This window comes from Meriones unguiculatus, chromosome 16 (assembly GCF_030254825.1).
Source record: "Meriones unguiculatus strain TT.TT164.6M chromosome 16, Bangor_MerUng_6.1, whole genome shotgun sequence".
NCBI classification, from domain to species: Eukaryota; Metazoa; Chordata; class Mammalia; order Rodentia; family Muridae; genus Meriones; species Meriones unguiculatus.
The window spans coordinates 4,394,456-4,408,252 of NC_083363.1; the positions used below are offsets into that span (position 1 = coordinate 4,394,456).

At 58.6% G+C, this 13,797-nt stretch overlaps 1 protein-coding gene across 1 annotated transcript; it reads right to left on the minus strand.

Moving 5' to 3' along the window:
* Nucleotides 1–1,237: 1,237 nt before the first annotated feature.
* On the minus strand, nucleotides 1,238–13,440 carry Tulp1 (TUB like protein 1). Its single transcript, XM_060369170.1, has 15 exons — nucleotides 12,990–13,440; nucleotides 12,826–12,877; nucleotides 12,420–12,501; nucleotides 12,167–12,316; nucleotides 11,675–11,806; nucleotides 11,011–11,103; nucleotides 10,818–10,937; nucleotides 10,522–10,646; nucleotides 7,626–7,631; nucleotides 7,128–7,298; nucleotides 6,870–6,982; nucleotides 5,001–5,112; nucleotides 4,818–4,916; nucleotides 3,006–3,177; nucleotides 1,238–1,379 (listed from the first exon to the last, which is right to left on the minus strand). The coding sequence occupies exons 1-15, from the start codon at nucleotides 13,034–13,036 to the stop codon at nucleotides 1,246–1,248; spliced, it is 1,608 nt and encodes a 535-aa protein (XP_060225153.1). The 5' UTR covers nucleotides 13,037–13,440; the 3' UTR covers nucleotides 1,238–1,245.
* Between the last annotated feature and the right edge of the window lie 357 nt (nucleotides 13,441–13,797).

Here is a 13,797-nt window from a genome sequence, read left to right on the forward strand (position 1 = left end):
CAGAAGCCACCCGAGCGCGCGAGGCCTCCGAGTTGCGTCCCCCCCCTCCGGCTTACCTGCTCCGAGCTCCGGGGGGCGCTCCGCCGGGCCGCTCCGCCGGGCCCGAGGGAGTAGTGAGGGGGGCCGGGAAGGGGGGTCGTGGGCAGGGGGACGGCCGGAATGTACGGAATGAGCCGGGCCGGAGCGGGAGGTGCTGGGCGCGGAGGAGGGAGCGAGCGGGACGGAAAGTTTGTGTTGAGGAGCCGGGCGGGGGTGGGGGCTGCGGGCAGGAGGGGCGGGCCCGGTGGGCGGGGCCGGCTCTGGGTGGGCGGTGTTATCTGGGGGCGTGGTCTAGGGCGGGCCCCGGCCTGCTGTCTCCTCTGACCGCCCGGCCCCAAGAACGCCCGTCACTGCGGATTCACCCTCCCGCGCACCCCTCTTCTCTCCATCTTGAGTCCCCACCTCCCCTACACGACCCCCTTTGGGGTACCCCGCTGACTTTTGGGGATCGGGCCTGGGGCGGGGCCAGGAGTGGAGCTCTGCCCACTGGGCTGGACTCCCGGAGGTGTCCGAGGATCCTGGGGAGCTGGGGTTCCGCGCATCCAAACGGCGCCCGAACGCGCACGGGGTCTCGGGCACCCCACCCTTCTGCTCGGGTGCCGAGGCCTCAGCAGCGCCCCTCCTGCCGAGAGCCCGCCCCCCACTCCGGGGCCCCAGACCCGGCTCCGCCCTGCCGGGACCCGGTTTGTCTGGTTCTCCCCGAGTGGCTAGTTTCTCGAATTTCTCCTTTTCTCCCTCTTCCTGGACCTCTGGGGCCCTCCCTCTCCGCCCTGCTGCCGAGATAGTGGGGGGCCGGGACCCTGCGCTCCCGCCGAGGTTCGAGAGGACCCGCCACGACCGGAGTCTCCGCGCACTCATCCAAGAACTACCTCTGCGTTCAGCCGGGACGTGACTTTATTGGGGATGTGGATCCCTGACGCCCGCATCGCCGTCCTTCCCCCCCTCCGCCTCCCCCTCCAGCGCGGGCCCGGAGGGGCTTCGAACTTCTGACTCGGGCTCCCGGGCAGGAAGTGACTGGGGAGGAGGGGGCGGGCAGGCTGTTGGTCCAGATGTTCATCGCCATCCCCATCTCCTCCGCCGGTGCCAGGCGGGAGGGTGCGCGGAGGTCACCGAGAGGCAGAGGGGTGAGCCCTTCCGGGGGAGCTGAGGGAGGGACCCCGCCGCCCCCCACTGATGCTTTCCCGGCGCCAAGGGCGGTGGGGCCGGTCACTCGCAGGCTAGCTTCCCGTCGAAGCTGGAGAGGGCGATGGCGAAGGCCTGCAGGGCGCACAGCGGGTAGCGGTAGTCCAGGGTGAAGGCGTCCTCAGCCACTCGGCCGAACTGCAGCACGATGTAGTCGGCTGTGGGCCAGGACGGACGGCGGGGTGAGGGTGGCCCCACCGTGGCAGGCAGCCCCTCACCACGGCGAGGTCGGTCTTGCCCCGGCCACCTTCCTCTTTCGGTGTCGTGCAGCCAGTCCCGCCCTCAGGGTCTGTCGCACCGAGTCCTGGGGCAGGAGCCCCACCTTATCGGCTGCCGCCCTGGGTTACTGCAAACCTGTAATCTTGCAGTACAGGACCCTGTCAAACTTGCCCAAGCCGGAACCCGTTCCTCACTTTTCTGTTGTCTTTTGGCCTCATTCCTCTGCCCTGACCCCAGTCTGGAAGGCTAACCTTTGACCCTGGTTCTGCCCCTTCTCTAACCCCAGCTGTTCCGACCCTTAAAGAGACCAGCCCCCCCCTCGTTCTGATCAGAACTACCAATGCCAAGCAATCTTAATCAATCACCCCTCCCCACCATCTTCCCTTCTCTGTTCCTTCTGAGACAGGACTTCATAGCCAAGGCTAACCTTGAACTCCTATTCCTTCTGCTATATCCCTCCCCAAAGTCCTGGCCTGAAACTCTCTCTAAAGACCAGGCTAGCCACCTTAAAACAAAAAACCCTCCACCCCAGGTCTGGGCTGGGGATGGGGGAGGGCATAGTACCGGCCGAATCCTCTAACCCTGGAGTCCTTCCTGTGGTACTCCTGGGACAGGGATAGGGGGAGGGTGGCTCTTGCCCAAACTTCTTTAGGGCAGGTCTGTGATGGCTCAGCAGCAGCAACAGAAACAATACTGCTCACTCTTTTGGGGGACTCGGGTACACTTCCCAGCACCCACACAACCGCCTGCAACCCCAGCTCCAGCGGCTCTGTGGGCACCTGCACGCACACCAGGTGCACAGAACTCACGCAGGCGCTCACACATCAAAATAACAAAGCTTAAAAAAAAAAAAAAAAAGAAGTTGTGGACCCTAAGAATTGCACGGTCCATATTTCCCACTCCTGGCGCTTGCGGTCAAGCCCGATGACCTGGGTTTGATTCCTGGGGCTTAAAGGATGGCAGGGGAGAAGTGACTTCCCCACGCTGTCCTGACTGACCTCCCAGGGACACACAGGGCAGTGTACACTTCCGCCCAAACCCCAACAATCCCACTCTTAAAGGACAACCCCTTAGCTGGGCGAGGTGGCACGCCTTTGATCCCAGTGCTCAGGGAGGCACAGGCAGGCAGGTGTCTGTGAGTTCCAGGCCAGCCTGGCCCTCTTAGAGAGTTTCAGAACAGCCAAATCAAAGTAATGAGACCTTAAGACAATCAGTTCCTCCTTTTTGTTGTTTTCCTCCAGACAGGGTTTCTCTGTGTAGCCTTGGCAGTCCTGGACTGCCTTTGTAGACCAGGCTGGCCTCGAACTCCCGGTGATCCGCCCGCCTCTGCCTCCCCCGAGTGCTGGGATCACAGGTGTGCCCCACCAGGCCCAGCTGATACCAATAATAAGTTCTAACCCTCTTCCTCTGTGCAGGCCTCAGGCCCCATCACCGCTCCACACAGCGGGGTTGGGCCTAGGGTGGTTTCCAGACTCCAGGAACGCATCCCTCCCTTCCTCTGGATACCGCTGGAATGTCCTGGGGGGAGAGGTCAGGGGCTGACGGGGTGGCCCTCGGGTACTCACGGTCGTCAGCGTGCACAATCTGGAAGTTCTTGACGGAGGCCTGGGTGACCCGGCCCTGGAAGTTGAGGGTATAGGAGCCGCTCTCTTCATTCCAGATGGGGGGCTTGTTGTGCAGCTCAATGAGGCTTTCCAGTGTCTTGTTCTGCCAGCGCACCAGCAGCCCGTCGCTGGACTGGCGTGCCCAAGGAGAGGTGACAGGGAAAGGGTGGTTAGAGGTGGCTGGGCTCGCCCGGGGGCCAGGATGTGTGTTCGCATGTGAGTGTTGTTCCGCCCAGAGGGCATCGACAATGTGGGGAGAACAGGCCGTGTTGGGGGACACTCTGGCCCAGAGGGGAAGGCACAGCTGGAACCCAGCAGGAGTTTTTCTTTGTTTTTTTTTTTAACCTGCCCTGGTGTTTTGCCTGAGTGTGTGTGCCAGATCTTGGAGTTACAGATGGTTGTGAGCTGCCATGTGGGTGCTGGGGATTGAACCCGGGTCCCCTGGAGGGGCAATCAGGGCAAGAGTTTTGTGCCACTACTGTGATGAGTGTTCTTTTGGTCTAGGCTCCTGCTGAACGCCGAGCTCATCGATGGAGCCTGGCTGGGTGATGGATGCTTTCGGGGGTCCACCCACCTCCACCTGCCCACTGCTGGGTTGCAGGCACACACTAGTGTGGCCAGCTTTTATCTGGATGTTGGGGATCTGCATGCAGGTGTGTGTGTGTGTGTGTTTCAGGATCCCATATAGCCCAGGCTGGCCTAAAATCCCCTGTGTAGCTGAGGATAACCTTGAACTTCTCATCTTCCTGCCTCTACCTCCTGCGTGCCTGGGTTTTGGGGCGCTGGGCTCCATCGCAGGAACTTGTGCCTGCTAGGTGAGACACACACACACACACCAGGCTGTGGCACACTGGGACCTTGGTTCTTACTGAATGGGCTTAGAATAAACAACTGTGGAGCCCACAGAACCCACAGGGCCCGGCTCCCGGCCAGCGTGGGCTCCCAGCATGGAGCATGAGGGAGCAGCTGACAGAGCTGCTGCTTTTCACGGTACGTGAGTACCATGACATGTCAGTCACCTAGGAACACGGAATGTGTCTCCCCAACCCTGGAGCTACGGAAGCTGGCATTCCTTCCCAGCGCCATTCCTTGGCCCCAAACCCTGCAGTGACATCTCCTTTCTCTCAGAGAAAAAGCCAGTTAAACAGGCACCTTCTGCCCCTTGGAATCACCTCAGCCCTTATGACCTTTAGCCAGGATGGTCACTAGCTGAGGCTGGCGTTCTAGCTTCATGAGGGATCCCATTGCCTCATGGCGGTGCATGCCTTTCACCCCCATGCTCTGGAGGCAGAGGCGGGCAGATCTCTGTGAGTTCAACCCCAGCCTGGTCTACACGGTGAGACCCTGCCTCAGAAACAATGCTCCTAACCCCCCCCCAAAAAAAATAATCCCCACCAAACTGAAAGAGCAAACTGTTCTCTTAACTGCTGAGCCATCTCTCCAGCCCTGCTCATTTCTTTGAGACAGGGTCCCAAGTAGCTTGGCCTGGCCTGGCGCCATCAATATGTAAGTAGTGATGACCCTGGATTGCTGATGCCCCTGACTCCACCACACTCCCCGAGGCCTGGGGTTCTAGGACTGTGTGCCACAGTGCCTGACATGAATTCAGCAGCAGAGAACCTGAGCTCATTCTCCAAGCGGCCAGAAGGACTCTGTGACGGGCCTACTCAGGGGACTCATTGGTCGAGCCCAGCCTCCCTCCGGTCCTGACCGCAGTGAGTGGGGCAAGGTTGGGGGGGAGGGGAGATGGGGGGCGGCATGGAAGAGGCTCACATTTCGGGGCCGGATAGGGACTCTCTCGTTGTCCGAGTTCATTCCAGGGATGATGACGGTCATGCGACGGGGTCCTCGGAAGCCTAAAACGTTGGTTTCCTGAAACAGAGATGGACGGTCATCAGGCCGCATCCTACCCAAGGAGGCCCGGCTCCTCCTGTGACAGGGACAGCCGCTTCTCACGTAGACCACAGCTGCCAGCTCCTGGCGCAGGCGCTCCACATCCACACCTCCGCCTCGCTGCGGGTTCTGCCCGTTGTCAAAGACCGTGAAGCGGTTGCCCAGGAGGTTAGACCTGAGGGCAGGAAAAAGCTGGGCCAAGGCGAGGGAGCACCTGCCTCCTCTCACCCCAAGACCCTCCCCACAATCTCCCAGTTCAAGAGCAAGGGGCGAGTTGGGTGGGGGTGTCGTACGCCTGTGATCCCAGCACTCAGGAGGCAGAGGCAGGCGGATCTCTGTGAGTTTGAGGCCAGCCTGGTAGAGCCAGAGCTCAGTTACACAGAAAAACCCTATCTCAAAAATCAATCAAACAAACAAACAAAAAGAACAAGGGCCACTGTGTGTCTTGAGACTAAGGAGGTCATGTGCTCCAATCCAGGCTTCCCTTGAAGGAAAGGAGAGCTTCACAGTTATTATTTTGGTTATTTTGAAACCGCCTGGCTCAGTGGTGGAGCACTGTTGTCTTTGCACGCCTCCGGCCTCAGGCTCAGTCCCCCGCAGCAGGAAAAGCAGAGCCAGGTGTGCCGGGGACAGGTGGGTGTGGGAGATGGGGAATCCAAGGTCATCTTCCACCCTACAGTGAGGTCTAAATCAGCCTGGGCTACAGGACACCCTGTCTCAGAAAAAAAAAAAAAAACACAAAAGTGAGGCTGGCAAAATGGCACAATGGTCAGCAATGCCTGAGGACCCAAGTTCCATCCCCGGGACCTACGCTAAGGTAGGAGGTCAGAGGACAGCTTTCAAGAGACAGTTCTGGCCTCTTGCCTGCGGTCCCGGGGACTGAACTCTCGGCGGCAGGCTTGCCCCCTTTGCCGTCTTGCTGGCCCTCAGCCTTTCCCCCTGTAAATCAGAACAGCTACAGTCCTCCCTCGGGTTTAGGTGATTGATCCAAGAATGAAATATTTGGCTAATCTTTGTAGAAGTGTTGAGAACGATGCCTGAGGCACAGGAAGGAAAGGGCCCTGCACAGTTTTCGTTAAAATAAATAAGTCCATCCATCCATTCATTCAGTAAATGTTGCTTTTGGGGTTTGTTTTGGTTTGGTTTTGGGTTTGGTTTGGTTTGGTTTTTGGTTTTTTGAGACAAGGTTTCTCTGTGTAGCACTGACTGTCCTGGGCTCAGGTTCTAGAGAGGTCCATCTGCCCCTCGGATTAAAGGCGCCAGCTCAGGTGCTTTTGTTTATTTTTGAAACAGTGTCTAATTGTGTAGACCAGGCTAGCCTCGCCAAGCTCTGCCCCTCTGTCTCCCACGCCCTGCTCCTTTTTGTTTTGTTTTGTTTTTGTTGTTTTGTTTTTTTTTTTTTTTTTTTGAGGCCAGTCTCAGGAGTTCATGTTAAACTTGAACTTGCTACATAGCCAAGGATGGCCTCGAACCTTGCATCCTCCTGCCTCAACCTCCCAGGTGCTGGTTTTACAGACATGTTCCATGACACCTATGTGGTGCTGGGACCAAACCCCTGTTTAAGCTATGGATACAGTCTATGTAGCCCAGGCTGGCTCCAAGTTCCTTACACAGCCAAGCATGACCTTGAACTCCTGATACTTTACTTCCCAAGGGCTGGGATTATGGCGGATGCCGTCACGCCCTGTAGTGTATCTTCCTAGAGGAGATAGTACTTGGGCAGTGCTGGTCCTCAATGACAAAGGCCACAGCCCTGGCCCTGCCCTCAAGCAGCTGGAGCCGTGCTCTAAGAGAGGTCTCCACGCTCCACACGCCCTGGGCTGGGAAAGGTCCCTGCAGCATCCCATGGCGCGTGCGGTTTGGGGGCGGGGGTGCTCTGCCAGCCACAGTGGGGCAGAAATGACTGGCGGTGGCCCAGAAGCGCGGCTGCACCTCAGCTTTCCGATGAAATTCTCTCCTCCCCTGGACAGGTTGGTGGGGTCACTGGAGATGAGGTAGTTGGCGGTCTTACTCCGTTTGCGTTTCCGGCCCGCCAGGAGGAACACCTACAGAGGAGGTGATGAGGGAGGCGATGCAACTGGAGGCCCGGGGAGGCCCAGACAGCGCCCTTGAAACTGCCTCTCAGCCTTAGACACCCCCAGCCCTAGGCACCGCCCCCAGCGCTAGGCATCCCCGCCCCTCTCTCAGGACCTTTTTCTCCGAGTCCAGGTGGAGGAAGTAGGATGGGTACATGCCACGGTCCATGCCCTTCTTGTCCCGGGTCAGCCGGCAGCGGACCACCCGGCCCTGGGGCGCTGGCTGCAGCACAAACTCCCGGGGTTCACCCACTTCCACAGGGGGCGACGGGGCCCTCTCCTCCTTCTGTACAGGCAGATGGTACTTCAGCCAGGGCACCCCATTCCATAGGTCCCCTCTCTGTACCCCAGGCAGGCCAGGCCACCACCACTCACCACTTTCTGGAGGGAGAAGAAGGGTAGGGTTAGCATCTAGGCCTGAGAACTGAGGCACACACACACACACACACACACACACACACACATACACACACACACACACACACACACGAGAGCCCAGCCCCCATGATGGGCGGCTCTGGAATTCTGTGGTTTATTATAACTATTTAGCTTGGGTCCAGACAGTCCCAGTTTGAGTTCAGGTTCCACCACCAAGGGTCTGTCAGCTGGATACAACTTTCTTTCTCGTTTTCATTTTCATTTTTAAAGACAGGGTCTCACAGAGCCCAGGCTGGCCTTGAACTCCTGATCCTCCTGCCTTCACCTCCCAGGTGCTGGGATAAAGCTACCTACCAGGTCCGGTCCTGTTGTGGTAGTGACAGGCTTTGAAAAGTTTTGTTTTTTTGATATGTGTGAGTGTTTTGTCCGAATGTCTGTCTGTGGGCCTGGTGCCCTGGGAAGCCGGAAGAGGGTGCAGTATCCTCTGTTAGGGATGGCTGTGAGCCGCCATGTGGGTGCTGGGAACTGAACCCAGGTCCTCTGCCAGAGCAGCCAGCACTCTTCAACCCCTGAGCCACCTCTCCAGCCCCTATTTTGTTTATTTGCAGTAGTGTTTCACTACGCCACCAACGCTAGCCTCAAACTCACTGTGTAGCCCAGGCTGGCTCACTGCAATCCCCCTTAGCCTCCCGGTATAGAGATGTGCACCACCATGGCTAGCTCTCCAAATAACAACTCTTTGCATTCGCTTTTAACAGACTGGGATAGCTGTCCTGTTGCATAGAAACTGAGGTCCTGTCATGCCGACAGGAACAGTCTATAGGAGAGGAAGAGAGGCCCCCAACCAAGGACAAAACCACTTTAGAAACAAACTGTCCATTCCTAGCCAGCCACTTTCAGGTGACTCCAGCCTGGCTGGACAGCGGGAGCCCTCTCGGTTCTGGGAAGCCGTCCCCTAGACCTGTGACCCTTAGAAACTAAGTAGGCAAACTTGGAGGCTGCTCGTTACTCTGCAAGCGGTAGCTGACTCATGATCGCGTCAGCTCCCTCTGCTCTTGGAGAATTTCCTCGTAACACCAGTCACAGGGGGAGGCAGGGCGCTACCTGGTGCCCTTTCGCCTGCTGCTCCAGGCTTCACGGGATGGGGGCTGGGTCCCTCGGGGGAGAGACGGAGCTGACAGGCTGGGGGCCGCAGGACCCGAGGCGGCAGAGCTATCTCTGAGCACTTTGCTGAGGGCCTTCTACAGGGCATGTGAGGTAAGGCCTGGGGCCTTCGGCCAAGGGCCAAATGACCATCTTGACCGTGCTCCAGCCTGCTCCAGAAGAAACTCTGGAAACACGAGACTATGTCTGGAATGTTAGGTGGGAAAAGTCATCGCCTATTCAAATGATTCTACACCTGTGGCTTTTTTTTTTTTTTTCCGCAGACAGGATTTCTCCATGTATCCCTGGCTGTCCTGGACTTAATTTGTAGACCGGGCCAGCCACGAACTCACAGAGATCCACCTGGGATTGCAGGTGTGAGCCACCACGCCCTGTCGCCTGTGACTTTCATAAGCCTGCTGTGTGGGTTCCTGTTTCTCCCTGGGATAAGAGACCCTAGCCATCCGTGTCAGTGGCTTGCTTAGTGCGAATCCCTCCCTGAAGACCTGACACTCCTACACACACTATGACACCCACAAAGCTGGGACCGGGGCTGGCCCTGGTGTTGCTCTCCTGTGAGAGGGCTGGTAATCCTGGCCGGGCCCCCTTGTGTGTGTGCTCCAGTGTGTGGGCCCGAGCGGCCTTTCAAGGTAACAGGTCTTGACAATGGAAGATATCCAACCAGAATGGACTCTGGGCTTCAGGGGACATTCTGGAGCCTTCAGCAGCCAGAGGTTAACTCATTATTGTATTTAAAGGTTTATTTTCCTTCGTATGAGTGTTCTGCCTGCATGTATGTCTGTGTATCTTGTGTATGCCTGGTGCCTTCAGAGTCAGAAGAGACCATCGGACGCCCTGGAACTGGAGTTATAAAGGTTGTGAAGTGCCATGTGGGTGCTGGGAATCAAATCTGGTTTCTCTGTAAAAGCTCTTAACTGCTGAGCCATCTCTCTAGCCTTTGCGTCTTTGTTTGGTTAGTTGGTTGGTTTTTCTTTTTCTTTTTTTTCAAAGATTTATTTATTATGTATACAGTGTTCTGCCTGCATGTGCACCTGCACGCCAGAAGAGGGCACCAGATCTCACTATAGATGGCTGTGAGCCACCATGTGGTTGCTGGGAATTGAGCTCAGGACTTTTGGAAGAACAGCCAGCCAGTGCGCCTAACCTCTGAGCCATCTCTCCAGCCCAGTTGGTTGATTTTTCAAGATTGGGTTTCTCTGTGTAGCTCTGTCTGTCCTAGAACTCGCTCTGTTGACCAGGCTGGCCTCGAACTCACAGAGCTCTATCTGCCTCCTGAGTGCTGGGATTAAAGGCTTGTGTTGCTACTGGCCAGCTTTCCTTCTTTTCTTTCCTATCTTATTTTTTGAGACAGGGTCTCATGGAGGCCAGGCTGTCTCAACCTCACTATGTAGCTGAGGTTAGCTCTGACCCTGCTGTCTTCACTTCCCACGTGCTAGGCTTACATAAACGTGGCGCTAGGGCTATTTCGTGGCTGGGAGGCTAGAGGTCCTGAGAGGTGAACTCAGAGTGGAGCATTTTAACAACTGGCTCAGCTAGCCAACTCCCGGCACTCAGTGTTCCCAGGTGTATAAAGCGTGCCTCACAGAAGCCAGGCCGAGACTCACACCGGTCATCCCAGTACCAGCAGGGGCTAGGGCACATCTGGAATTCCAAGCTAGCCTGGACTACATAGCAAGACCTTATCCCCATATACACACACACACATGCACGCGCACACACATGCACACACAAAACACCAGTGCCCTGCTGCTGTGTGCTCAGCCTCCCTGATACTTTGACACTTGGCTTCTCACTGGGGGCTATGTGATGGTTGCCTTGCATACGGGAGGCCAGGACAGCAAAGCGCATGGGTCCTGGGTGCCCTGAGCCACGCCTCTTCCGTCCCCATGAACCTGATGTTCCCAGGCCTCGGCCTCGTGCCCAGACCCCACCCCAAAGCCCCCCACGCCTGTCCCTCAGGTGACAACCTTTTTGACTTTCCCTTTCGCCTTGCCCTTCTGGTTGCTGTTCTTCATCTCGGCAGCCGCCTCCTCCTCTTCCTCTTCCTCCTCCTCCTCTTCCTCCTTCTTCTTCTTTTCCTCTTTGGGGGGCCCTGAGCACGGAGGAGGACAGGCTGTAGAACCCTCACCCCGACTGGCCAAAGCCTCAAGTTCAAGCATGTCAAGGTACCCCCTCCCCCAGTGGCCCAGCTCTCACCCACACTGCACGTGTGCACACACACACACACACATACTTCATGCTCTGCACCCTTCAGCTCACCCACCTTTCTTCTTCACACCCTTCTCAGGCAGGCCCCCTTCCCCGACCAGGAACATGGCGGCTGGAATCTTTTTCCTCACGGCTGCTGGGCTCCCCGAGGGGTCCTTGTCAGTCTCCCCAGCCCCTGCAGAAAGGACAGGAGACGGAGTCCCCCACAGCAGCCCCCCCCGGGACCCTGTCCCCACCGTCCAGCTTACCTTTCTTCTTTGCCTTTCTCAGCTTGGTCCCCTCCCCTGCCTTCTTCTTGGTTTGCAGTGGTTTCCGAGAGACAGCAGGGCTTCCTAGGTCCCCTGGGCACAGGGGATTTGGGGGTCAGAGAGGGAAGAAACCTGTTGGGGCTGAGAGTCACCTTCCAGCCCCTCATCCAGCTTCAGGTTCCCAGGCTGAAGGCCAGACAGGGAACTCTGTGGTCTGTCGGTCTTGAGTTAAAGGGAACCAGTGAGTGAGCGACCCAGGGCTAGGCCTCTGATCCCTCCAGGGCCCCTCGCCAACCCCTGCTCTTAGCCTCTGCGCCCCCACAGAGACCAGGTCCCAGCAGCCCACATGTTCCTAACCAGACCTTCCCGGGCAGGCACCCAGGCGGGGAGCCATCGCTGCCGTTAGCCAAAGATCTCTTTTTTCCTTTCCTATCCTTTATAAAAATTATAACGCAGAGCCAGATAGAGCTGAAAGCAAAACCCCACGGGGGAAACCCAGTTCTCCTCCCTGCTCCCCCTCTGCAGTATGTGGCAGCCATGATGGAGCTCCTTGGGGACCAAGGACCAATCAACGGTGGACAGAAAGGGTCAGAGGAGGCCTAGCCTCTGCAGAAGGCCCAAGCAGCTTTGAGGACTCTGCCTGCCCACCGCTCCCGGCACCTACCCTTTGGGCCCAGGGCCTTGGTTTTGCGCTCTCTCTCCTTGGGTGCTTTCTTGGGGGCCAGAGAGCTTTTCTCTTTCTTCCCCTCTTCCTCCTCCTCCTCATCGTCATCCGAGTCCTCCGAATCCTCTTCCTCTGTGGATAGAATACTCCGGTAACGTAGGCTCCAGCGGTGCAGTCCATGCAGGGTGCCGCCGGGCGGGCTTCCAGTGCCTTCCTGAAGTGGGCTGCGGTGGGGGAGGGGGGCGCCCTGCTCTGTCCCTCTGTCCCCCTCCCTCCTGACCCGTCCACCCACATGCTTCAGTCTGCCTCCCCCGGTCCCTGTGCAGCTGCAGCTGCTTCTGACCCATCCTGGGTACTCCTGGCTACTATCGGCACGGAAAGGCTTAAGCTTGGACCCCTGTGGCCTCGGCCTCCCCCACCTCTGGGCTGTGGGCTCCAGACACCTGCTTCCCCGGCTCTGGGCTGTGCCCCCCACCCCCTCCGCTCACTCACCGCCTCCCACATCCGGGGCACGGGCAACCAGGAAGGTCTGCCGGGGGTCCGGCTTCTTGGCCTCGGGGTCCCGAAGGAACTTGTCGTAGACCGTGGGCGCGGCGGGCTCGGCGGGGTCCGCGGGCGGCTCCGCGTGCTTCCTGCGCCCGCCTGAGGCCAGACCTCCCGCTCAGCGGGGTCCTGGCCTGGAGCGCCCCACGTCAGCCCCCCCCCAGGTGCCCGCATCCTCCCGCGCCCCACCCCCCGGACTCACCCCCAGCTTTGCGGGGCTTGGAGCCAGGGGACTCGGGGGTATCGGACTTCTTCTTCCTCAACTTCTGCCCCTGGGCGGGTCGCTGTGGAATGGGGGGGTCATGGGGACAGAAGGGGACTCCGGTGCTCCCATCCCCCTCTAATCCCTTGGAGCAGACGGAAATAGCCTCGGATTAACCCAGAGGTGGATGATGGCCATTCCGTGCATGGTGGTCACTTCCAAGACCCAAAGACCCCCCCCCCAGTCTTCCTGGGCACCCCTCACCCTAAACCCCCTTTCTTCTTCTAAACTCTCCAGGCAGGGAGCTGCCTCTACCGGGCAGCCTGGGCCCCTGGGCAGCCCCTTCCTGCGCACCCCGTGGGGGACCTTTGTACCTCCTTTCCAGCCCCCCAGCCTGGTGACACACCTGTTTGGGGCGCAGCGGGGGCTCCGGGCTCAGCCACTCTTCTTCATGGCCACTGGGGGTACAGAGGAACCAGGCTGCGGCCTTCTTACTCCTACCCGCTCCCCTCCCACCCCCGACCCTGAGACTGGGGTTCGGGTGAGGCGAGGCCATGAGGGGGCTCCCACCTGTCCGAAGCCCACACCTCCCGCAGGGCCTCCTCCTGCAGCGGCATGCTGGCTCTGTGTCACCGTCAGCGTCTCCAGCGCCTTGCGGCTCCCCGGCCTCCCCTCCTCGCCAGCTAATCTCAGCTCAGCTTCTCCCGACCTCTAAGACCCAGCCACCGCGGGGAGGACCGGACCCCCGGCCCTCCTCAGCACGGCAGCCTGACGCTCAGGCACATCCCCGTGGCACAAGTCAGGGCCGGCCGGGGTGCTGGAGAGTGAAAGGCTGGGCTGGCTCTCCGGGTTGCCTCCCCCCAGGGTCTCATCTGGTTAAGGTTTGCCAAAGCTTCCGGATCCAAAACAATAGAAGAGGGTGACAGATTGGGAAGGTGACCAGCCAGACACAGGCGGGGTTACCGCCAGCTGGGGGTCGCTGGGGGCAGCCCTGAGCTTCCTACTGAAGAGCTGACATCTTTGGGAGACTCCCTCGGCCTCCCCGGGCCGTCCCCTCACTCAGAAAGTGGGTTTGCAAGCCTGTGTTGGGTTTTCCACAGCGTGTTGGAATCCTGGATCAAATGAGGTGATGTGGGCCCGCTGCCTCTCCCACTGCACAAGCCACAGGCCTCGATCAGGCCTCGATTTCTCGGAACCTTCTTGTTTCACCTGAGGTCACAGGAGTCCGGGAGAACGTGGGCTGGGTGGAGGAACCGAGCGACTTGCTTTGCTTGGCGTCAATTAGAGAGAAGCTGCTAAACTGGGCCCAAATCCAGACCTTTCTCTTGCGTTTTCATTATTGAGTTTTTTAGACAGAATGTCATTTAGCACAGACTAG